This window comes from Nymphalis io, chromosome 5, assembly GCF_905147045.1.
Source record: "Nymphalis io chromosome 5, ilAglIoxx1.1, whole genome shotgun sequence".
Taxonomy (NCBI): Eukaryota; Metazoa; Arthropoda; class Insecta; order Lepidoptera; family Nymphalidae; genus Nymphalis; species Nymphalis io.
Window position 1 is genome coordinate 14344928 of NC_065892.1, and position 26194 is coordinate 14371121.

General features: G+C 33.7%; 1 protein-coding gene across 1 annotated transcript in view; it reads right to left on the reverse strand.

The window, feature by feature from the left end:
* LOC126768423 (ionotropic receptor 75a-like) overlaps positions 1–25866 on the reverse strand; it is a 35359-nt gene extending 9493 nt beyond the window's left edge. The window contains exon 1 of the mRNA XM_050486452.1: positions 25746–25866. Coding sequence (XP_050342409.1) covers positions 25746–25866 — 121 coding nt within the window. The remainder of the gene's footprint in view (positions 1–25745) is intronic.
* Positions 25867–26194: the final 328 nt, after the last annotated feature.

Below are 26194 nucleotides of genomic sequence, written 5' to 3' on the forward strand. Positions count from 1 at the left end.
GGAAATGACGAACCGTTATATTTTACGAAATTTACGGCATTTCAATTGTGAATTCCGTTTAAATATTTGAAAGCGACAATGTAACTAAAATTTTATTACTGCAATTTATTCCACAAATTCATCAGCAAATATTATTACTATGAAGTATTAAAACAAAATTTTTAGGAAAACTATACTGAAAGTTAAATATAAATATGAAATATTCAATTAAAATTTGAATTCAATGGGAAAAATAAATAAAACTTGATTAAATTATGTTTTTATTTAAGTATTTTTAAAGTAAATTAAACTCTAATAAAAAATAATAGTCTATACTTTATTTGATAAAATACCGTGAAGTTAGTTTTTATTGATTTATATAAATGAGTATGATGCTAAAATTTAATCGTATGCAATTACAAAATCAAATTCAATTCATATTAAATATTCTCATCTTTCTTACAGATATTACTCAGTAGAAGTATTAGTTTATATTATTAGTATTAAAATTAATAAGTAATATTATTTCGTTTTTTATTTGAAACATCACACATTCTGCATAAAATTAACTTGGTGGTAAGACTTTGTGTAAGCCCGTCTGGTTAGATACTTCTCATAGATACTTTTCATATTTTCTGCCACAGAACAGCAATACTTATTATTGTTGTACCGGTTTGAAAACTGAGTCAGCTTTGTAATTAAGGGCAGAAGGGACATGACATCTTAATTCCCAAGTTTGGTAGCCCACTTGGCGATGTAAGGAATAGTTAATATTTCTTTTTAATTTTTGACCACTTGACGTTAAGTAGTCACCACTACCCATTAGGCATTGTCATTATATAATTGTGCCAATTTTAGAGCGCCAATGTCTTTGGGCGACCACTTACCATCAGGAGGGCCCGTTACGTCTGCCTACATACATATGATACATTAAAAAAATCCTGTCACCGAGGGATGAGAGAGAGAAGGTTGCAAGTTTCTAATATCTCAGACAATTATGGTCTCAGACTATTATAGTGGTGCCGACCATAAGCCTTAACTAGAGAGAAAAATATGAAGATTCATAATTCATTGCACTGTTAGTATTCAATATGTATAGAATTCATACGTACATGAACAATCCGCGTAGACACGCGATCAACAAATGACTGCAAATCTTCGGTCCATTTAATAAAATTTTCATAACCGCAGTCATTTACTTGTCAATCAGAGAAACCGTTCCAGTATAATTTAAACTACAAAGATATAAAACTTAACTTAGTCTTATTAAAAACAACTATATTTTTGCTTAGAAACACGCATTGCACCTATTATTTAATTGACAAAATATTATAATAAAACCAAGGTTGTCTGGAAGAGATCGCTCTTTTATCGATAAGTCAGCTCTTTGCACATTTATAGTTTTTTTTGTCTGTGTTTACAACTATATGTTTCTGTAATTCTTTTGATGTAAAGCATATTCTATTCTATTGTATATACTAGCTATCCATTCCGCCTTCGCACAACTAGAATAAGGTACAGCGTGAAACGTCTATATATTCACGCGGCACACGTCATTAAACCTCCCACTCCACCATTGTTGAAAACCATATGAAAATCCGTTAGTTTATGAGTTTATCGCATTCAGACAGACAGACAGACTATGTAGTGATAATTATATAGCCCGTCCAGGTATGTCATGAGTGAGTGATCACTCATGACATATTGTATGACCAAATAGCAATACTATTGTGTTCTGTTTCGGTTTGAAGGTTGGTGAGTGAGCCAGTGTAACTAAAAGCACAAGCGCAATACATCTTAGTTTCCGAGGTTGATGGCGCGTTGACGATGTATGGTATTGGTTAATATTTTTACAGTATAATGTCTAAAAATACTAATGGTGGTAACCACTTACCAATAGATGATTCATTTACCAGTCTATATGAAACAAACAAATTAAGTTCATCAATTAATACATACCACAGTTGCTTTTAAATATCAAAATCGCAAATTTCAGTGAAAACAAAGCAAATGCTATTGTACACCACATAATCTTCTGGTATGGCAGTAAAATACGCTGTATTCACTAAAGAGGATCATCATAAAACAACGCTTATATTACAAGCCACTTTGCTATTTCAGTTATATTATCAACCTTTACACGTTTGGAAACGCTGTTTTGTAAAACCATTTCATAATTTTCAAATATGTTAAAACAAGCACTTTATTTTTATTTTAATGAATTTTAGTTTTGTTATTTGAAAAGAATAATTGATATTCTTTGAAAAGAATAATCGATTCTTAATAACATCATTTATATACAAATAAAGGGGCAATTGAATGATTGCCAGCATGGGTTTCGTCCTGGACGCTCCACATTGACTAATCATACAGAATTTGTAGATTATATAAGTACTAAAGTTAAGTCTGGTTGTCAAGTAGATGCCGCCTACTTTGATTTCAAAAAAGCCTTCGATCTTGTAGATAATGATGTACTTTTAAACAAATTTGCTTTATTAGGATTTTCAACTTCGCTCTTAGAATTGATGGCTCACTATTTAAAAAATCGAAGACAGTTTGTTAAGCTAGACGGGTATAAATCGGAAGAGTATTATACACGATCAGGGGTTAGTCAAGGTAGTACCTTGGGTCCTATGCAATTTTTGATGATGATAAATGATTTACCTAGTGTTATCTCTAATGCCAAATGCCTTATGTTTGCTGATGATTTGAAACTGTACCTATCTGTAACCGAGACTAAAGACTGTGTAGCGCTACAACGTGATATCGATGCCGTAGTTGACTGGACTATAAGAAACAAATTATCATTTAATAATTCAAAATGTAAAACTATCACTTTTTCTCGATCTCGTAAACTTATTAAAAATATATATAATCTGTCTGACACACCAATGGAACATGTACCCAAAATCAGGGATTTAGGTGTTATAATGGATAGAAAACTAAATTTTCATGACCATATACTTAAAACATGCAAAGATGCTAATAAATGCCTTGGTTTCATTATTAGAATATCATCGCAATTTAAGAATACCCAAGTAATAGAACAATTGTATAATGCCTATGTCCGTAGTAAATTAGAATATAATGCAATAGTTTGGAGTCCGCTTGAGGCAATGTATAGTATAATGTTAGAAAAAATTCAACGAAAATTCTGTAGATATTTATTTAAACGTAAATATGGATATTACCCTTTTCTCTATCCTTCAATGTTTGTGTCAGGTATGGTTGGTCTAGATTCACTTCAGCTTAGACGGGAAGCCGCACTTATAAAATTTTACTATTTAATTCTAGTGCATAGGGTGGATAGCACTGCTGTACGCGAATCAATATATTTATATGTTCCCGACAAATATATGCGTGGTGTTGGAAGACGGCAACATAGATTGTTTTGCTATCCACCTATGTGGCATTCTCCCCAAGCTAGCAACAGCCCCACTGCTAGGGCTGTTAAACTTTTAAATGACTTCGTACGTTGTCGAGATGTAGACATATTTTATGATCCCTTTTATACTATGTTCAAACAAATTTATATATTTCAGAATTTTAAAAATTAATTTTGTGGTTCCTAAATAGATTTAAGCTCATTTTGTTTACAAATTTTAATTCTATTTTTGTTTTACTAAACTTTATTTTATTTATCCTTTTAGTATGTTATGTTAAATTAGTATGAATAATTAAAAAATGTTTAATAATTAGTGTAGATATAAGCGACTTGGTGTAAATACTGTAATGCTTATATTTTCAAATATTTTCAAATAAAGATATAAATTTTTTAAAGTTAAATATTATGAAAGCAAAATTTTATGAACATGCATTTTTTTATAATATTGGTAGGCGGACGGGCGGGTCTCCCTGTTGGTAAGTCACCACTGTTGATGCCGTAAGAAATATTAACCATTGACTTTACATCACCAAAGCGCTGCTAACCGTGAGACCTAAGCTGTTATGTCCATTGTGCATGTTACACTGGCTCACTTACCATTCCTTAGCAGAATATGCGATTGTCACTGTTGTTGATATTATACATATATTTTTATAATATTACAAAAAAAAAATACAATTAAAAACTACAAGAATACTGAAACTAATAATTCAATTTAATATAACTTTTAATTTTACTATATTACATTATAAAATATATATCGTTCGTTTTATAGCTGTTTTAACAAAGAAATTAAACTACGAGTCGAATGAGTCCCACGGGGAAAATTTGAACTTTCAATAGCTCTCATTTATAAACTTTAAACCTTTTGTGTAGACATGGAAACTACAATATGTCATTCTGTATAAACCAAACAATTAGACACGCGAGATAAATACATAATGTTATATTTATTGCTGTCAATCGCTCGCGTCTCTGTCCGCTTATATTTTGAAATATTATATATAGGATGTATAATTTATTCATACATGTTCTTTATATGTTATGTCATCTTATATATAACTAGGTGGTAGGGCTTCGTGCAAGCTCGTCTGGGTAGGTACCACCCACTCATCAGATATTCTACCGCAAAACAGCAGTACTTGATATTGTTGTTTCCCGATTTGAAGGGTGAGTAAGCCAGTGTAATTACAGGTACAAGGAACATAAAATCTTAGTTCTAAGGTTGGTGGCGTATTGGTTATGTAAGCGACGGTTGAATTTTTTTACAATGCCAATGTCTAAGAGCGTTGGTGACCACTTACTATCAGGTGACCTATATGCTCATTCGCCTTCCTATTCTATAAAAAAAAAAATAGCAAAACCAGCGGCGTGGAATTCAGTTTGTGACGATAACCCTTTAACGTCTGCCATTTTAAAATCTGTCTATGACAGACATTTAAAAAATGTCTACAAAAGTGGGCCTAAAGATAAATTTGCAAGACTTGAGCCATAGATCTTAACAAATTCAACTGAATAAACCCTTCTAAATAGTTCAGAGGTCCAAATAAAATAAAGTTATATTTGTGAACATTAATTCAATCATAATGTAACAATGTTGCCATTAACCAAAACGGAATCACAGATGAATGCGTGAAAAGATAATGACAAGGATAAAATTAAACACGCGTGGCTCATGCATGCATTCATTGCAAGTTGGATAAATGTTTTTACGATATCGTTAATACCAAATGAAACATGCTATGGAATACGAGATAAAAACGAAAATACAAGGTATTCGATACTAAGGATGTTTCTTGACAATTTTATTTTCCGCCTCATTGATCTGCTGGCTAACGTCCATTATTTCTCAGTAGTGGCCCAGAGTCTGAGAGGTAGCAGTATTTACTCTTCACAAAGTACGTACAGCCGTTGGTTCTACAACTAAACTCCTGTCATGTCTGATTTTACTTGTCTGTGAGCGCACAGTCATGCACTATAATAAGTCCCGAGTCGAGATGCCTTGTCTAAATTGAGAATGGTCAGGAGGACATCATAATCGTATTATCATAAGAATACACACAAGGATCACCAGATATTGGCCGTCAAAGCCCTATATATTTATTTAATTTATTATAATTTCATTGCTAAAAAATATCTACTTCACAAATCATGACTGCGTTGAATTGTGGCAAGAATATAAACAGTATTTTTCCATTGTATCGCAATTTTTGTTGTATAAGCTAAAATTCTCCTACCTTGATGTAGGCGGGTTATAGCATCGACAATGTTTGAAAAACTAACTGTAATTACCATGTTCAACCCATGAGAACTCGAAGAGAGAAAAATGCCCGTGATCTCACAAGGTACCTAACGCTTCAAAATAAAAACGATAATACAAAGTACTGCAATTTGGCGCTAGAATAATAATAATAAAACATATAAGTACCCTGAAATGTTGTACAAAGACGGAACAGGAGTAACAGGATGCTATAACAATAGAAGTGTAAAAGAGGATTTGATTTTATTACCATTTATTCATCACATCATACTGTTCAAAGTTTTTATTATCAGTGTAATGCCGCGTCCATAAAGTTTTTTCGTCGTTGAGGCTTGTCGTTCAGGCGAGTACTAGTGGCACATCGCAAACACTATCAAAATCAAAATATTTATTCAATCATAGAATTGTTACACTTTCTTTGAAACTAAACTGGATTATAATTATTTTATTAAACAATAATTGTTGTATATAATTATTTAATATTTGAAATTACCTCGAGACGATCGTTTAATTTTTAAGATATATCTGTAAGTTGTTAGTTTTATGATATAAAATGTTCTTTGACAATATTTTCAACTTTAAATATGAATGATTCGAGCAACTGAGTTCGCCCGTGGTGTTATTGTTCTTATATTAATAGTAATACCACAGTAATTTATTGTAAGGGGTCGAATTTTCGTGTTTATTTTAGTAATAACATAGGCGTACGGTGACTATTGCTCTTGTCTGCGACCATAAATTGAGACGCTTGTCTGCATTAAGTACTTTATGCTACTTGATAAAGAGCTCGTATGAAACTGCGTGTTTATTTATTAAGATAAACTGCTAATTTCCTATATTCAAACACAAATAATTATTTTTATTTAACCGTGGCAGTTATCAATTGCAAGATACAAAACGATAGTTTCTGAAATCTACTGGACGATGATTGGTCACCCAAGGGGTCGTTGGTTGCCATTGAAGAATGACAATTAACATTAAATTAGAATTAATCAATCTTAATTTTTAGTTTGTTGTTTTTTATGGAATTCAATAATATTTTATACAAAAAAAAGAAAAAACAAGAAAATACTATGACAATTTACATACTTATTAATATTTTCTAGAACTAAAATTAAAATAAAAACAAACTACACATTACAAATTTATAGAAAAAAAACACGCCGTCTAAAAGATTGACCTGTAGCATTGTAATCAAGACGCTGGCTCCACTAGACTCAGCCTTTGGGCTAAATAAACGCCAGTTCTTTGGTCACCAGAAGTGTCGACCAGTTTCTTTGAGAGATCTTTTATAATATTTTTAGTATAAGACGACCATGGGCCTAATATTTTAAAACCAAGCCCCGCGAATTCATATTCGTTAGATAAGAGTGAATAGTTGCGGCGCATGAGTATTTGAGTAGCTTCAGCGGCCGTGGCGTATCTACGCAAGTTGCATCCCGCACAATGACATGCCCCATCGACCATGGTGTTAATCTGGCTCTATCAGGTCTTTTGTCATCATCTCTGCATAACCTGATTGGTTCTAACGTAGCAGGAATCGATGCTGTGGCCAAAGACAGACGATGTACGTCATTTCCATGGAGTTATGCATGACCGGCACTTTTGCGGCAGCAGAGTCCATGACGTCCGAAATGATCCACACGAGTGCCACAGGGATGGATTTTTTGATATATATTTTAATTTTTATATGTTTTTATATTTCGTTATTAAATACACCAACAAAATTATATATACTATGCTGTACAAAAATATTATATAAAATATATATAATTACGATACAATAAATAAAATAAAGGCAGTGTAACTGCCTTTACATTTTTGACAAAGTAAATCGTACAATTAAAAATCATGATAACAATATTTAAATACCCACTGAAAGAAAAAAAAAACTCTTACATTAACTTAAACTTAAAATACAAAAGAAGATACTTAATATGTTTTAAATAATATTTATAGTCATTTCGATCAACGTTTCAGAAACTGAAACACAACTCTCGTTAAATAAATGACACACGAGTAAATATGTAGAATATAATATGGTCATTTGACACAAACTACTACAAATTCTGATTAAGCAGGGACCCGATCAACTTCGCATAATAGCTGTGTTTTACTTGTCAATCATTGAATCGTTCGTTCGTAGTTGAAAACTGTTTGCATATATTTGCTTCAGGGCTTAATCGTTTTAAATCACTTATACGCGAATTGTCCTGGAATAATTTAAAATTTAGTCGACTTATGTTGGTATTCGTATTCTGTGAAACATCTATTGGTGCTCATTGGGGGTAAGTCAAACTCGTATCAGTAACTTATGGAGCTTATTTCACCACACTGCTCTAATGCACCCGCATGTTGGAATACACGTGTGGCAGAATTTCAGTGAAATTAGACGCATGCCGGTTTCTTCACGATGTTTTCCTTCATCGTCAAGCGCGAGATGAATTATAATCACAAATTAAGCTCATGAAAATTCAGTGGTGCTTGCCCGGGTTTGAACCCACGATCATCGGTTAAGATTTACGCGCTTCTTACCACTGGGCCATCTCGTATGCGTAAGCCGTGACGAAAAACGGCATGATGCTTTCTTATGCAGTCATGCCTATACTCTCTGGTGTGACCGTGTGCGTATCCTATATTATACTTCGTTTCATTTTCGGCATAAATATATTTATTTGATTAATGAAACTGTTTATTGGTATTTGTATAATATTTTGGTACGTATTATTTTTTTTGTTTATTAATTGGTTTCCTTTAATTATTAATTCTTTCAATATCCAACGATGTTTTACCAGACGGGCGTACCGTGACGATAAAACATTTTTTATTTACAACCATTATCACGACAACCTCTTTACATCGTTGATAGTTTTACATTAAACAGCAATACAAATCAATAAATCGCAAAACAGCAGTACTTGGTATTGTTGTGTTCCGGTTTGAAGGGTGAGTGAGTCAGTGTAATTACAGGCACAAGGGACATGGCATCTTAGTTCCCAAGGTTGGTGGCGCATTGGTGATGTAAGCGATTGTTAACATTTCTTACAATGCCAATGTCTATGGGCGTTGGTGACCACTTACCATCAGGTGGCCCATATGCTCGTCCGCCTTCCTATTCTATAAAAAAAAAAAAAAAAAAAAAAAAAAAAAAAAAAAAAAAAAAGTTCTTTTAACCACATATTTGACTACAGTCATCATATTTCTTACTATATATTAAGTGTTCTATTCGTTTGTTTAATATGGATGAAATAATCGTTTCGTATATCGGTGACCGACTAGCAAATGTTAATGACAACCATGAAATTTATATCGAGCCTATCGAGCCAATTGTCAAAAACACGTCCCTTAAAGTAATAAAATATAAGTCAGCTTAATTCTAACTGTGTTAAAACATTTTTCCTCAATTTCCATTAGAAATGTCAGACAATTAAAAGTTCTCTCATTCAATTACTCAATACTAAATTATATGAGGCGCTTGTTTGACGTTGGCTATAAAAGAGAATGGCGCAAACAAGTACCGATCCGGGAACGAGCTTTCGGTACAACGTAGGTCTCTACGGTCACACTGCAGTCTCGTCGCCCGTCACACCGTCGCAGTTCACTATAAAATATATAAAATACTAAATTTGTATATATAATCTATCTCTCGATCGACGGTGAAGGTAAACATCCTGAGATAAACTGCCTGTGGAGGAGCGAGGTGAAATAAGTTCCAAATCTTTCACTTCAGATCGAGGGGTCCTTTCTTTAGTAGTACTTGTCACGTCTTAATTTACTTAAAATTAATATTTATATTCGTGTGCTTTTTATCGAATCGGAGTTTATTCAACCACGCTGCTTTAATACGGTTTGGTGGATATAATGCTTGAAGCACAATTTCAGCCAACAAATTCATTTCAATAAAAAAAAAACTTGGTACTTATTACACATAAAGGACGTGCAGGTTATAGCCAAAAACGATACATATAAACATACAATATTCGTTGTAAAAAATAAGGAATCAATGTATCCTTTCCAAAGAAGTTTTTTCTTCAAAACAATGATCGGTGTAACGAGGAGTCCAGGATGAAAGCAAAAGAGGCGTGTGCGTCGCTCAGGACAATATATATGCTAATTGCAGCGGCCAGCCCGCCTCGCTGGAACGAGTTTTTTTAGCATTTAACATTTTCAGTGCTCCGTTTAATGTTTACCTCTGCGATTAGCACGCGCCACTAGAAATTAGTGTAGCTTTCGGATCATTGTGGTGTCGGTCCCCTATTATCCTATTTTAAATTCTAGTTTTTAGCTCAGATTTTTATTTGCAAAGGATTTTGTAATAATTTTGATAATTTTGTATGAATAGTGTTTATGGGTGACCTCAATGGAAGGTAACTTCAAATATATAATCAGTCTTCAGATTGCGTCATTACATTTTTATTTATAACATAGGTATACCTTAAGAACTAGGATGTTGTCTCTTGTGCCTGTAGTTCACTAGCTCATTCATCCTTCAAGGAACACAACAATACTAAGTATTGCTATTTGGCGGTAGAATATGTGATTTGTACGTAGTACCTATCCAGACGGATTTGTACAAAACCCTTATTTAAAAAGTCGAGATGGCCCAGTGGTAAGAACGCGTGAATCTTAACCGATGAACGTGGGTTCAAACCCGGGCAAGCACCTCTGAATTTTCATGTGCTTAATTTCTGTTTATAATTCATCTCGTGCTTTTCGGTGAAGGAAAACATCGTGAGGAAACCTGCATGTGTCTAATTTCATCGAAATTCTGCCACATGTGTATTCCACCAACCCGCATTGGAGCAGCGTGGTGGAATAAGCTCCAAACCTTCTCCTCAAATAGGGAGAGGAGGCCTTAGCCCAGCAGTGGGACATTTACAGGCTGTTACTTTACTTTACCTTATTTAAAAACACAAATTAAGCATATGAAAATTTAGTAGACGACCTACTAGCGCTGTTAAGTCTTGATTTTATAGTTTATATGACTGATAAGTCCGGCAATAAAAGCAATAGTTACTCCTTTCACCAATTAAACAACATAGGAATAATAATTCAATACAATTTTATTATTATTCCCGTGGACTTTCTCTTCATCTTGCCATCTTGTACTTTATTTTAATTACATAAATAATAAAAAAGATACTATACAATACTAAGCCTCATTAAGCATTACGAGGCTTAAGTGTCCATTTACTTGGATATCGGCTGAGTGTACTTTTTAATAACATCAAAAAGAATAATATAGAAACAAAATATTTAAATCGTTAGTGTGTAAAGTCGGTATAATTAGGCGGGCGTGTTAAATATTGTTAGAAGGGCACCATTTACTAAGCTAAGCCTTTCCGGGCTGATTTAGAAGGGCGCAAATTGCGACGTGACCGCTACGTGTGTCGCCGCCATAATTTATACAAATTTGCCGCATTTATCGTCGCTTAAGGATTTTGTGAGAATTAATGATTATTATCCTCACGACTGTTTGGAAGTTTGCTTGTAATGATACTCACTAAGTGAACCCAATATAGTTTGCTTGTAACATGGTAGCTGTTTGTACTAATACAAGTAAAATATTAACGTATCCCTACTGGATTATTGTTTCATTAATCTAATATGAATCTTATAACATCTAGAATTCTGCTAAGATTTAGTGTTGATGTAAAATTTGTATTTTTATTGTTTTAAAATTAAAATATTATTTACTTTATATACTTTGAGAAGCAAAATGTTCTAACTTGCAAGCAAAACAATGATGACTTCCTTTTCCCTTCCTCTCATAATACAAGTTGACAGCTTTTCGTGCTTTCCGAAGTAAAGGATTGTAAACACTTCTAACTTCAAAATTCTGCCCAAAAATTTGGATCCGCTGATGACATAAATTATCAGAATCGTAAACGAAACCTTAAATAGCCCTCCTCAATAGCATGTTAGTACACAAATTATTTTTTGAAAAGTTTTATAATTAATAAAACATTGCCCATTGGACGCGAACGGTAAACATATTCCTAAAACCGCTGAGTATATTTTAATTAAACTCAGGATGGTGGTTGGTTTCATCCCAGAGCAACATAAAGGATTCATTTATTCGGAAAAATTATGGAATTATCTTATTTTGGAAAGACAAACGAACAAACGAGACTTGGTGGTTCATACTACAAGTATAAGCTGTATATGTATGCCGTCAATGTACTGCCAATCATAAGACCTAATGTCTAATCAGTTGTATCTGTATTTACACTGGCTCACTCACCCTTCAAGTCAGTACGCTGCGATATACAGTGTAAGTGATAGAATTATCGACAAGTAGGTGGTCTCCAAATGGCATGAAGCCGTTATACTTCTAGTACAATTATATCTTTACAACGTACGTACATAGGGACAAATTCACGAAGGGCGCATAGAAATAAACAAGAACGATACTGAGGCCGCATAAAAAACCTCTATGGCAAATACGATTATCAACGGGTCCCTACGTACCTTCTATGTAGAAGCAACTACGATACAATTGCACCAAGCGATTCCCCTTTTTTCTGTTATCCTTTTGATGATACACACTTATATACATACTTATGAAATCTAATTAAGCAGCCTTACCTTATTTTGTATTCACGGCTCACTTCCAACCCCCATTTATCCCCGCAGTCGACACGGGGACATAAGTTATTACGCTACATCATTACTGAAACTTACAAGTTTGTTTATGTCGATAAAATTAATTCCAAATATTACAAATAAATCATTGAAACTTACTAGATATACTATAAATATAATTTTCAAAAAGCCAAATATTAGATATTTCATTTTACAGACACAAGGGAAAAAATGACAATATACTTTATTGGAACCTGTTTGACAGTTTCACATTATTTTTTGATGAAGCCGAGATGGCCCAGTGGTAAGAACGCGTGAATCATAACCGATGATCGTGGGTTCAAACCAGGGAAAGCACCACTGAATTTTCATGTGCTTAATTTGTTATTATAAATCATCTCGTACTTTACGGTGAAGGAAAACATCGTGAGGAAACCTGCATGTGTTACACTGAAATTCTGCCACATGTGTATTCCACCAACCCGCATTGGAGCAGCGTGGTGGAATAAGGTCCAAACCTTCTCCTTAAAAAAAAGGAAAGGAGGCCTTTAGCCCAGCAGTGGTACATTCACAGGCTGTTATGGATATTAATATTTGTGACGTAATTTTATTTGAATTGAATATGTATATATACTAGCTGAGTATCCGTGGTGACGGAGCCGTATAATAATTTAACGAGTGTTGTTATTTCTTACACTACTAATGTCAAAGTCATGACTTATATATGTAATATATTTTTGGTCAATTTATCTACCTTAGCAAATAAAACATATTACCATTTCTTCTCGCTAGAGCTTGATTTCCAAAACGATGGTAGAGTTAATTCGAAAACGCTTTCTTGTGAAGCTGACTTGATTAAATATTGATTTGAAGTTTTGATTATTACATGGATTAATGTAATTTGAGGATAAATATTGTTATTATTTACTGTATTATTATAAACGCCTGTACTATATTTCTACATACTGCATGCTGCAATAAACTCCAAACCTTCTCCTCAAAAGCCTCAGCCCAGCAGTGGGAAATATACAGGTTGTCTTTTTACTTTTACTTAACACACTTTTATTAGGTTCTATAAAATTATCAACATTAACAGAATAAAAACAAAGTTAAAAAGAAATGTTCCACTTGTAACCGCCTTTACGTTCCACTTGTCGACAATAGTACAGCAAATCGTCGACAAATTGCGGCCTTGCTTCGAGATTACGAGCTGAAAGCATTGCCGTGTCGCGTGAAAACCGCTTGTGTACGTACGAGTACATGTACCGAAACACTAACGATATGTAAATACATTCTAGTTAACTTAAAATTGAAAATAAATATCAACTATACTCGACAAAGATTATACTTAAAGAATTATTAGACTTTTTTTTCTAATTTTACTCTATTTTTAGCTAAGAGAAATATTAAATATTGGAAATTTTTAACGAAAAAAAACATCTTTGAAAAGAATAATAAATACTACCATTTACTGCCTAATATCCGACATACCATGCAATGCGTCTGTGCCAGAAACCTTCACTGAAATGTCAACAACAAATATACAAATTGTTACGGATATTATTTGGGTAATTAAATCGAATAATTTCAATATATTTAAACAGTAAGTATGTAGTAAAAATTATTAATTAACAATTTGATTTTTCAAACTATTTAAATCGCTTTCAATTTATTAATTGTGTTGTCAATAACTTTAAAAATAAATACTTTTTGAACTTAATTAGCTTTGTATTAATAGGTTTAAACAAAGTAAACATTAAAAGTGGATCGAATGTCGATTAACTTCGCTCCACTTGGAGACGCTAGACCGCTCCACCGCTCCACTTGCCGACAGTTGTACGACAAGTGACGGCCGATTACGCATTGAGAGCATTGTCTTGTATTGCGGAAGCCGCAGTTGCAGGATATCCGCAGGCAGGCAGTCTACAATACTCGGACATTTATATCTTAAAGCCTAGTATTTTATATAAGATTCTTATTGCAGCTTTTAGCAAAGTATTTAATTTATTAATTATTAATTACAAATTACGACTTATAACAATTTTTCTCCTTGAAATATTTTAACATGGATACAAATACAAGTATCCAGAAATTTTTAAAAACTGTTTTACCATTTTTATATAGATTTATTTTTAGCCTTTTAAGTGAATGGTTTTTTTTATTTGACCAATATTTTAATTCGAATATTAACTGAAAGAAAATTAACCTTTTTCTGATTTAAATTTGAATTGCAATTACTTAGAATATATATTAATATAACTAAAAAGTTCTCTGACATTAAGATGCTTGTTTTAATTTAAATAAATGATTATTTAATTATTAAATATTTTAAACCATTTAAATCTTTAACAGACGTGACCGCTACGATTAAATATTACTAACCGTCCACTTGAAGGTTAAATAAGTGAAGCAAGTACTATTTCTGAGTCCATTTGAACAGCACAATTGCATCATATTATCGCGAAGTTAAAGAAACGGTTAGCAAAATTGGACACATCGACAGAGAGACTTACCCTCTAAGGGTTTCTGTATTCTTAAAAACAACAACTACAATGCCGTCGAGTATTCTATAACATGTTTCCAATCGAACTCTATATATTATAATATAATACTTGTAATACGTACCCATCTCGGCTTAGCACGGGTAGGATGACGAGCTAGATGTAACATTTATTGTAAATGACCATATTTTTATTTATATAGACAGCTTTTATGTATATAATATAAACATAATATGTTGGTTACTTACCATAATCTCTTGTTTAGTAGATATATAATATATAATAAAATTGGTAGCTTGAAAGTTATACATACTGCTCTGTCACTGCATACGTATATACGGAGATGACCAAGTAAATATACTACGTGGATCTTAACTGAATATTACCGTAACAAATCCGGACAAGTACCGCTATAGTAATGCTTTCATGTACTTAATTTGTGTTTAAAATTCATCTCAAGCTCGTTTCTAAAGGAAAACACAGAATTTATTCCGTTTGTATATACATATTGTATTTTCTATTAGTACATATATAACAATTATTTAATAAATCTGCAATACAAGTGCCAGTTGTAATAAATAACGAACTCTGCCCTGTCCAGATCTGAACCCGCTATGATGAGTTGAGATCCACGTGTTTTATCGAACGAGCTTAGCAGTTCCACAGGTCAGGTACAATGTTTTAATGATACAAACACAGCCACGTGGGGCGACACAGTCAATAAATATCATCAAGTGAGAGGAAAAAGTTAATTTCCCAACGCATTATAAATTCATGAACTCTTTGTGTTGCCCAAAAATAAGTTGTTTGTTTCGCTCCGAAGTTTTTTCGTTCAAAGCCAAAGTAATTGGTGCCTTGATACGAATTCAAATTCGTTGTTTTATTATACGGTATAAAGCAACTTATGCAGCGCCTGAGCTAATATTGACGTGATAAACCTTTTCGGCTTTATCTCGATTAAAAATAACGCTCTGTTGTATATTAGTAATGGTCAGAGGAGCTCCGGCTGACCGAAAAGTGGAGGGGAATTTTCATTTAATATTTTGCTTTGTGAATCTTTGCTTTGGTTCATGAAAATACTTCTTTAAAAAAATGGCACATATAAAATTATTTCTTTAAAAAAATATATAATATTTTTTCTTCTAAAAAATTATTCTAATTCTTTAAAAAAAATATATCTTATATAAATACATTAAAGAGACCATATTGCTCGAAATCATATAGGAATTATAAAAGTTACGTACTATTTTAAAACGAATACCATTTTATTTAATTGGAAACAGCTTAGAGAAAAAATCTTTGTACGCTAATCGACTTACCGTCTATCCATGCAGTGTTCCGTAGCCGTATTTGTTGCTTGGATATTCGATTTTACAATAGTTTTTACTATATTTAATTAGCACTTATTTTCAAACATTAAATAAATAAATATCGGATACAAAAAAAATTGAAATTGGTTGCGATTGCAATATAATATACTGATTCTCATGACCTGAGTTTCCTGACGAATTACAATGACCCATTCTTAAGGGAGACTAGCTAACGTAGAACACACGTAGGACATATTATAATACCTATATAATGTGAAAAAAGTGTGTATTACACCAACATTGGAGCAGCATAGTGGAATAAGCTCCCAACCTTATCCTCAAAAAGGAGACGAGGCCATAGCCCAGCACCGGACATTCACAGGTTGTTATCATATAATGTGTACGTAAGCACAAGTACACTCTCTATTCCCTTACTCTACCGAGGACAGAAAATCCGACACGATCGGATAGAGTTCAAGAATAGGACCAACAGCTTTACATGCTTACTGAGGCATAGAACTGTTAACACTCCTAACTTCCAGACTTAGCCATTTAGCTAATAGATTTTTATCGGGGCAACCCAGGTCCTCAAGATTTCCAGCCTTATAATATAGACACTAGACTAACACATAGTTTATTAAATAATGTATTGCAGATAGTGTTAAAATATATATACTTTAAAATATACAAATAATATAATTAAAGAAGGAATAAATAATTTTGACGAAAAATAACGTTGTTTAAAAGTCAACAAAAAAATTACCAAATTCCCAAATTTAAAAAAATTGAATATCATTTGGAATTACACCTTAAGACAAACTCTAGATAATTTGACGCCACGTCAAATCCAAGGTTCTTCCAAAATGTAAATATTTTGTCCTTAAACACAGCGTCGTTATCAACATTAAGTATTCAAGACATTTAGTATCACCTCACCTCCAGCACTCGGGAGACAACGGACTAAAATACAAAATTACTGAAACGTCACTCAAAACTGTGTCTTTCCAGACGTTAATTCGAATTTGATTCGATTACTATTTAAAAACCTTTTTTTTTTTGTTTTCGAGGAGGATAGGCATTTACGCTTCCCGCCCGGACTACCAGGACGGGTATGTGGGACTCACGGGGCAGAAGGCCAGCTGTCCTACGCACTAAAACCTCCCCGGCTTCCGCATGGTGGCAGGGTTACGGGAACGCGTTAGCTTACCACCGCGACCCCACCAGCGGCCGTCGCCTTGGTCGAGCGACCCACCACTAGTTTTTTATTGAGGTTGTCTCCTCTTGGTCCAGCTGGTGAAGGCAAGGCCGTCGGTTCCACCACAGGCTGACGCCTGGATGGGGAAACGAGTTTGAGAAGGCGGTGACTTTTTACAGTCTGTCTACCCAGTATCGACGACACTGGGCGAACCCACCTCTCCCTCCTCCTTCTACAACTTCCTCCTGGCTCCGGCAGCCTGAAAGGATCCCAGAGACCATCTCCTCCTCTCTCCGGTGGCCCAAAAGGACCCCGGAGTCCACCCACTTGCTACAAAGCCGCTCGCTAGTCCACTCTGCTGAGCAGAGAAGTACCAGTAGCGGCCCGTGGCACTTCCACCGCATCAGTCTCAGCTGCGGTCGACAGGTAATCCTTAAAAAACATCGGATTGCTTATCGATCCCTTTGCCCAGGGTGCACCACGTAGAGGTGACTGACATGCACCCCTACTATTTAAAAACCTGGTAGATCAGCAATAATAATAATTTCATAAGCCAAGCAAGTATAATGGCGATACTTTTGGAATGCGAATTATTTATTTGATAGTCCAACTACATCCCAAAGGTCGATAAAGTAATTTTTAAAACAGCATTATATACATATATAATTAGATATAATCTTTAGATATGTATAACAAGGAACATAAAAAGTAATTGATATTACTTTTCATAAGATATTGGATAGAAACTAATAAATTAAAAGAAAGAATCCTGTATTCGAATCTGAGATTTCATGATATGCTGCCATAGAAGCTAACCACTAAACTAAAGTTGCAGATGTAGATTAACAGGCAAACGAAAAATCTAGCCGAAATATGCCGGATATATAAAATTCGATTGCTTAACATTAATAAAGAAGAATTGTAAACAAAAATACAATTATATACAATCAAAATACAGATAGAAACAACAGAACCAAAAAGCAATATTGTAGAATATAAACAAACTTTACAATATTTAATACAATAAATTGAAATTTCCCAGCAAGAGGGTATTTTAAAACAATAACGGTCGAGAGATTACCGTTTGATTCCCTGTTTGCTTTCGATTCCGCCGTGAACAATCTATTTGTCGGGAAACGCTTGCAGCAAACTGAAAGGAGATTTAATTTTTCCGTAAAATCCATTTTCCCGGCATCACAATATAGACACCTTATTTCCAGCTGAGAAATTATAAAGCATAGTAAAGACAGGGCATTTATTAAGGCACTCGTGATGTCGAGTCGCTAGACACGCGTTTAAGTGCAATATAGAATTATTTGCTGGATAATATAGTAAATTAAGCATTTATAATTGGTAAATATTACATAATTTGCATAGTTTAACTAACATACAATTCCGGTGCTGATATCGAGATTAAAGCTATCTGTGCGAATTTTGATACATATTTCTCAAACATTTTTTTATATGAACATGTTTGGGTCCACCTTGGTGGCAAGTCGACTCGCACGCCGTGATGGAAAACGGCATAACGCCCTCTTAGACGCCGTTACACATACTATAATAATAATAAAAGTATAAATTCTTGTTTAGTAAATTATTTTTTTATTAACAATTTGAAAATTAAAAACATTTTTTTTTGTTTTATTATTTCTCGTCCACTTCCGCATGTTTAGCGTCTCCTCTGAAGGCTGTGATAGATCACCCGCCATTACCAGCCGGTGCGATTTCTGCATCTGCTTATAGACTGAATCTAGTTTATTTACACTTGTTTATAAATTGTTCATCGCTAAGTGGCCATTAATTATGGAGATCACGGGAAATCAATTCTGATCTGTATACACCTAATGCACAACTTTATGCAAACTGGACACAAACATCATTATATACAATTATTCAGTTGTTTCAGATGAAAATGGTAAAGAAAGTGACATTAAAAATTGAACTGTTTAAGTTATTTTGATAAGCTAAAAGCAAATTTTGTTACAGCAATTAAATAAAGAGCGAAAGTTAAAGCCTGTAAATAACCCACTGCTGAACTAAGGCCTTTACCCTATAGAAAACATTTAAAAGCTTATTCCACCACGCTACTCTGATGTGATAATAAATGAAAATAATATTGAAATATTTAATTAGGATAAGATAGAAAACATCCCTTACCAAGAATTCGTATTTAGATATCATATCAGGCTTTTACTAAGAATATTGCGCGAATAATAAATTAACTTACGTTGTAAACGATATTGCTTGTTGAATTTAAACCATTCTCTTATCATTATGTTCTAAACATGTACACATTGTCAAATCTCGGTTGGAATATACACCGCTGTTTCGTTACAACTGGCCAAAGCCCCGAGAGAAATATAAATGAAATAGATTCGCCATAATCAATCATTAACTACCGCCGTGGCAGTCGGCCAGCGCCGACGGTGAATTAAACGCTGCATTTGCCATACAAATGTACAGCCATATTCCATTTATATGAATGCGATTTTAAACTTTATTGCATTGAAATAAGCTTCACTGAAAATGATGTAACGGCGCACGTACGAGAGTTAATTTCATTCATTAATCATTTTCTATATATGAACTGTTCGAACTTTATTCGAAAATTCAGTAACACTATTCTATGCAATAAATTGTAATTACTTTTGTATAATTTAAAGTTAAAAAAATCAAACTTTATATACAAAAAAATATAAAAATATTGATAATATATATTATACACATAAATGCTTGAGCCTTTTTTTAAATAGTACAAAGTAAAGTCTTTCACATATGTCCGGTTGTTCCGGTGTTGTTATGTTTAGTAAAATAAAAAAAAGTACACTAAGTATTGCAAATAAACTCAATTACTTTTTTTTATTTCTTTAAGCAATTTATTGTGCACGTTTATATAACAAGTTTAAAAACGGTTAAGTTGTTTAAAAACGCATAAGACAACGGTTGTAAGTGTATTTTAAGCTGTTGTAGGAACATTGACTGTCGAGTAACTTTAAGTGCAATACAAATTGGAACATTAATTTAATATTTCATGTATCGCACGTCTCCGTCTTTGTCTACGTTTCGACTGTCATCACAGACGGGTCTTATTAACTACGAGTGGATTAAACGCTCTGTCGTGTTGCTTGAAGTGACTAATCGCCGGCATCGCTTGCAATAGTTGTAGCATATCCATTCAGACAACTAATGAATTGTTAAGTGCATTATAAGAAATAGATGATTATGATAGTATTTACTTAGTTTATTATTTATTTATTTACTACGTTTGTATTGAAGTGTAAACTACTACTACGTATTGATACGTAGTGTATTGACTTTACTACGTACTACGTACTACGTACTACGTATGCCACTTTTGAGGAGCAGGTTTGGAGATTATTCCATCTCGCGGCTCCAATGTGGGTTGGTTGATATAAATGTGGTAGAATTTCAAATTTAACACAAACAGATTTCCTAACAATATTTTCATTCACTGCTGACCATGAGATGAATCTTAAATACTTTATAAATAATTTGGCACATAAATTTTTAGTTTTTGTCTAGTTTTGAACCAATTAACATCAGATGACCCATTTGTTTACCTATTTCATATAAAAAGTGAATAGTGTAATTACATCGAAGGGAACACATAAATCATATTGTTACTTGCAGTTTTAAAATATACGGCACTTATGTACCTTAAAACGAGATTTAATATTTAGTAGCCTATTTATTCGTTTGTATTCCAACATACTTTTTTTAATTACAGATATAAAAATATATAGATATAAAAAATAACGGGACGGATATCTATCTCGTTGATCTTATTGTTAACACTAAACGCTCCATATGCCGAGATTCTGGGTTCAAATCCTAGGCCAGGGTCAATTGCTACTTACGAAATTTAATCATAAAATGAAGCTTTCATGTGTCCTGTATTTTTTTCTTCTTTTTAATCTTTCTGGGCTACTTGTAGAACTGCTTCAAGAAAATGTGACGTTTATAAGAAACTGTTGCCGACATTGACAAACTGTGATGTTGAGCTGTGTTGTATAAACGTCTAAAAGTCATATTTCTTAATAAGCACTTAGTGTGAGTTACCGCTGTTGTATAAAATATTAAACTTCGAACCTTTAGTAATATTGTCCTAACTAATATTATAAATGCGAAAGCGACTGTTTGTTTGTTATGCTTTCACATCTCAACTACACGGCCGATCATTATGAAATATTAACACATGTTGTCAGGAATACAGAAAATAATATAGAGGACCTGACACTGATTTAATATCCGTAAGCCGTAAGAGCCCGTGAATACCCACTGCTAGGCTAAAGGCCTCCTCTCCCTTTTTGAGGAAAAGGTTTGGAGCTTTTCCACCACGTTGCTCCAGTGCGGGTTGGTGGAATACACATGTGGCAGAATTTCAGTGAAATTATACACATGCAGATGCAGATCCTCGCGATTTTTTCCTTCACCGTAAAGTACGAGATGAATTATAATCACAAATTAAGCACATGAAAATTCAGTGATGCTTGCCCGGGTTTGAACCCACGATTATCGGTTAAGATCCAGGCGTTCTTACCACTGGGCCATCTCGGCTTATTTTATATTTAATATCAATGAAGGATCATTAACACAAAACCTTTAACAATGCTCGTATGTACATTTTTTTTTATTCTACTGGGAATTTCTGCCAGCACTCTTGTCACCGCTTACTGTATGTTACTGTATGATGTTAAATAGGTATTCTTACTGTTAATCTATATATATTTCTTCCTGCTCGTGTTCCGTATGGGGCCTTACGTTATAATGTTTATACCTTAATTACGTCGGGGAGGTCTTGCGATTATTTCTTAACACCTTTACTATTAGGTTATATTATTATATGTACGCATGTGTGTAAATATGTGTAAATCAACATACAACAATAAGCTGATTTAAATTCCTACAAACAAAATGTAACCAAGATCTCCGTACATACTTCAAACACTGTAATATCCGAACATAGTGCAAAGTATTAGTAGTAAATTGGTTCGAGCGAGTGCTTATACTCTGTAATAGATGGGATGCTATTTCGCAGTCTGTCGGTGCGCTTCCTTAATGCTAGCGTTTGTAAAGCTAGATCCACACAGGATGTGATTTCATATGATGATATCGAATTGCAATAATGAGCCGTAAATGTTATCCAAGCGTACGCAAAAAGAACTACGTATAAAGTTTTTGTAAGTATTCAAAAAAATACAAAAACGTAAAATATATTAAGCGAGATTTACAAGTCTTTGAGATATTTAGTTCTAAGTAATTTTTAGGAGAAATAATTCATTTATTTTGCACATTATATATTTGCAAAGTTCAAAATACCTTATTAACCGTATACACGTAGTACGAAGTTCTTATATGATTAAAAAATAATTTTTGAATAAGATTTTGTAATGTTTGTCATTAATTATAACTTTATGACATTCGGCTTGATTTATGCAGGCAGACAAGAAATGGGCCACCTGATGGTGAGTAGTCACCACCACTGATAGATGTTGGCGATGTAAGCAATATATGCCATTCCTTACAGCGCCAATGAATCACTTGGGAGCTAAGATGTTACACTTGCTCGCCCACCCTTCAAACTAGAACGTAACAATACTAAGTATTGCTGTTTAGTGGTAGAATATCTGATGAGTGGTTGGTATCTACCCAGACGGGCTTGCACAAAGCCCTAATACCAAGTAAATCACAACCATCGTCTTTTAAGTATACGGTCTAAAATTCTTAATAATGATTAGTGAATATTGTTTTACTATGTATAATAGTCAACGAACTCTTAGTTCGTGCTAGCGCCTTGGCACTGCTATCATAGTGGTGTGACTATCTGAAGAGCTCCAGTGCCCACTGATGTGAGACTCCGTCCACTTTAGTAAACTTAATGTAACATTATTTTACGTAGGCTTAAATAACTTAGGCATAATGTCTGGATAGACAAATCAAATATTTAACAAAATTACTTAGCTGTGCTCCTTGCACTGATCCTTAAATTGTAAAGCAGTAATAATATTATTCTAATCCATCTGTGGGTTCCCGCTCGTCTATTATTCTAAAGGAGCTAATTGCGCCGGTGTAATTATAGGCACAATGGATTAACATAGTAAATACCATAGTTGGTGGTAGGTATAATGCAAGGGTGGATTATATTTCTTGCAGCGCCAGTTTCTAAGATCTGACATGGCCTCGTGGGTTGAACACTCAAATATTAAGCGAAGATAACGGATTCAAAACTTATGAAATTGTAAGCGCTTAATCTGTTTCCATCATCTCCTGAAATTGCGTGATGGGGAATGCTCCAAACCATCTCGAAAAGAGAGGACATATCGATATTCCACAATTTGATATACTTATATATACTTAATTTTTATTTTTGTATGCGATGTAGTTTTGCTAATTTAATAATTCAGAAAAATAACATAACATATAATCTCACAACAATACTAATGTTATGCAAATACAAAATTATATGTAATATGAAAAACGTAATATAAGTTATTCAAAAGATATTTAAAGTTAAGCATGTAGCCGGACAAGTTTAATTCATTGATATTCAACATGGCTCTGTGTAGTCTCACGGCGCGCGTTGGTTCCACGTCATCGCTACGAGGGACTTATCCTTATAAATGACCGTAACCCGACTTGCATCTCCTGACAGCATTGGAAACCGCATGTAGACGTGAGATGTGACTTCGGAGAATGTCTTGGAACATTTAAATTGTTGTAAACGATCTTAGAATTTCCAATACATTTCAAAGTCGATCACTTTATTATTTCGCTAGCCTCGAGCTTTACAATATATTATCTGCCTGCTGAATTTCGTAAAACCGATCCAATTGTTTCCGTGTGATGTGAACAAAGACAGAAAGATAGTGGTTAACTGTTGAAGAACTTCACCTGACACATGCAGGTTTTTACTGGAGATTCTCCTTCATCACCAGAAAAATCTAAGGTGTTGCATAGATTTCAACTGTACTTGAAACATCTCAATTGAAGAAAAAAAGCTTAAAAGAAAATTACAATATATTATATTAATTATATAAAATATTAATTTTTTTTTCAATATTTGTCATACAATACAATAAATTGACAACTTACATATACGTTTATAATTAATATATAATGATAGCGATGTTCAAAGGGTAGCCGTGGTCGTTAAAAGTTTCAGCTGGATCAGTAAATTGTATAAATGGTAGATAGTAGTATATATTTTATATTTTTGTTTAGTTAAGACCGTTTTTTTTTTTGTAATTGTATATATGAATCTTGTTACTTGAATAAATAAATTATTATTATTATTGTTCCTAAATTGCTGTCGTCAAAACCGATTCTTTCTTCATTACAAATTTTCTCGATTTTATATTAAATCGAATACATTTTATTCAATTTTATCATATCCAGTATAATCGTGGAACTCGATCCATTCCATTGGGATGCTTTTAACAAAGTAGGATTACGGTTGCATGACAATATGTTTACTATAAAATTATGTTTATTCACGATAATATTGATAAATTTAGCAAAAAATAATCTTTTCCAAAAAAAAAAAATAAAGCTGATACCTTAATAATAATATTTTTAATTACCGTAATGAAAAGTTCATAAGCTCGTCGCTTACTCTTGAAATGTTTGTATTTTACTAAATTTATTTTGCTTTCCTTTGACATTAGCTTTCAGAATACAGTTTTCGGAAATGTGTATATATATTTGATGATTCACTTATGAATGAACAAAATTATCGAGGCAAATATTTACATATGTATAAATGTATAAATATCAAATATGAACACTAGAATTTATAGCAAAAACGATGGTATCTAAAGACGCGTGAGATGAAACAGCGCGGTGGCTCAGTGCAGTTAATAAGACGAAGTGGCTGAGTGCCGCGAGCTTCACTCGACGTGGCACCGACAAATGACATTATTTAGCGTCTCTCAAGTCTAAACATTTACAGGTATATATCATACGGAGTGTAGCTCCCGCGAAGTATTGAACAACGTAAGATACTTCAATATACTGCAAAAATTAAGTATTTCACTATGGCAACTATAACAAATTTTTTTTTGCTTTACGATATAATCAAAAATTTAAGGCTAACATCCGATTATTCTACCAATCTAGGCCCTTAAACAACGATACGATACCACTTACACAATCTATGTGTTTGGGTGGCGGTAGACTGGCACATAACACGCATGGCAAATAAACATTTTATATTTTGAGCTGACCCATATGAAAAAAGAACAAAGATGTTACGCCGCTATGCCTCTAGTTACACTGGCTCAATAAACCCTTCAAACCGGAACACAACAATACTAGATTATTGCTTATAAGTGATAAGTGGGTGATACCGAACCAGACGGGCTTGCACAAAGCCCTACCACCAAGTAATACTACGCTTCGTTCGTGTAATACAACGCGCCATATTCACCTGACATCGCTCGCGTGTAACGGACCAAGTACGGGAGCATATTTTTCTGGGATATTCGGGTTATTACATTGTTTATTAACATACACATATGTACGTACTCCCTCTGTGTCGTTGAAGCTCCGCACTGCGACGCGATGTTAATATTGACACTCATGTCTTCTTCACCCTCGAGAACATTTGGACGTTGAATAAGTTGTGCTGGCATATTAATATTATTCTACGTATAGGTAAGTTTTATCGTTTGTTTGTCTTTTCGGGATAAATCAAAAACTACTAATCTCATTTTCTTATTGTGAAACATAATTGCTATATTTGACAAAAAACAAAATCCCTCTGAGTTTTTTCGTCGCTACATCTCAGGAGAGGTGTTAGGTATATTGGGGCCGGATCTGTCAGAGGCTCAGTACGGGTTCAGGGCGGGTCGATCAACTATCGACGCCCTGGACGCCCTGAAAACCCGGACCACGGATGCGGTGGCCCGAGGGGACGTAGTTCTGGCAGTATCGATAGATGTTGCGAACGCCTTCAATAGT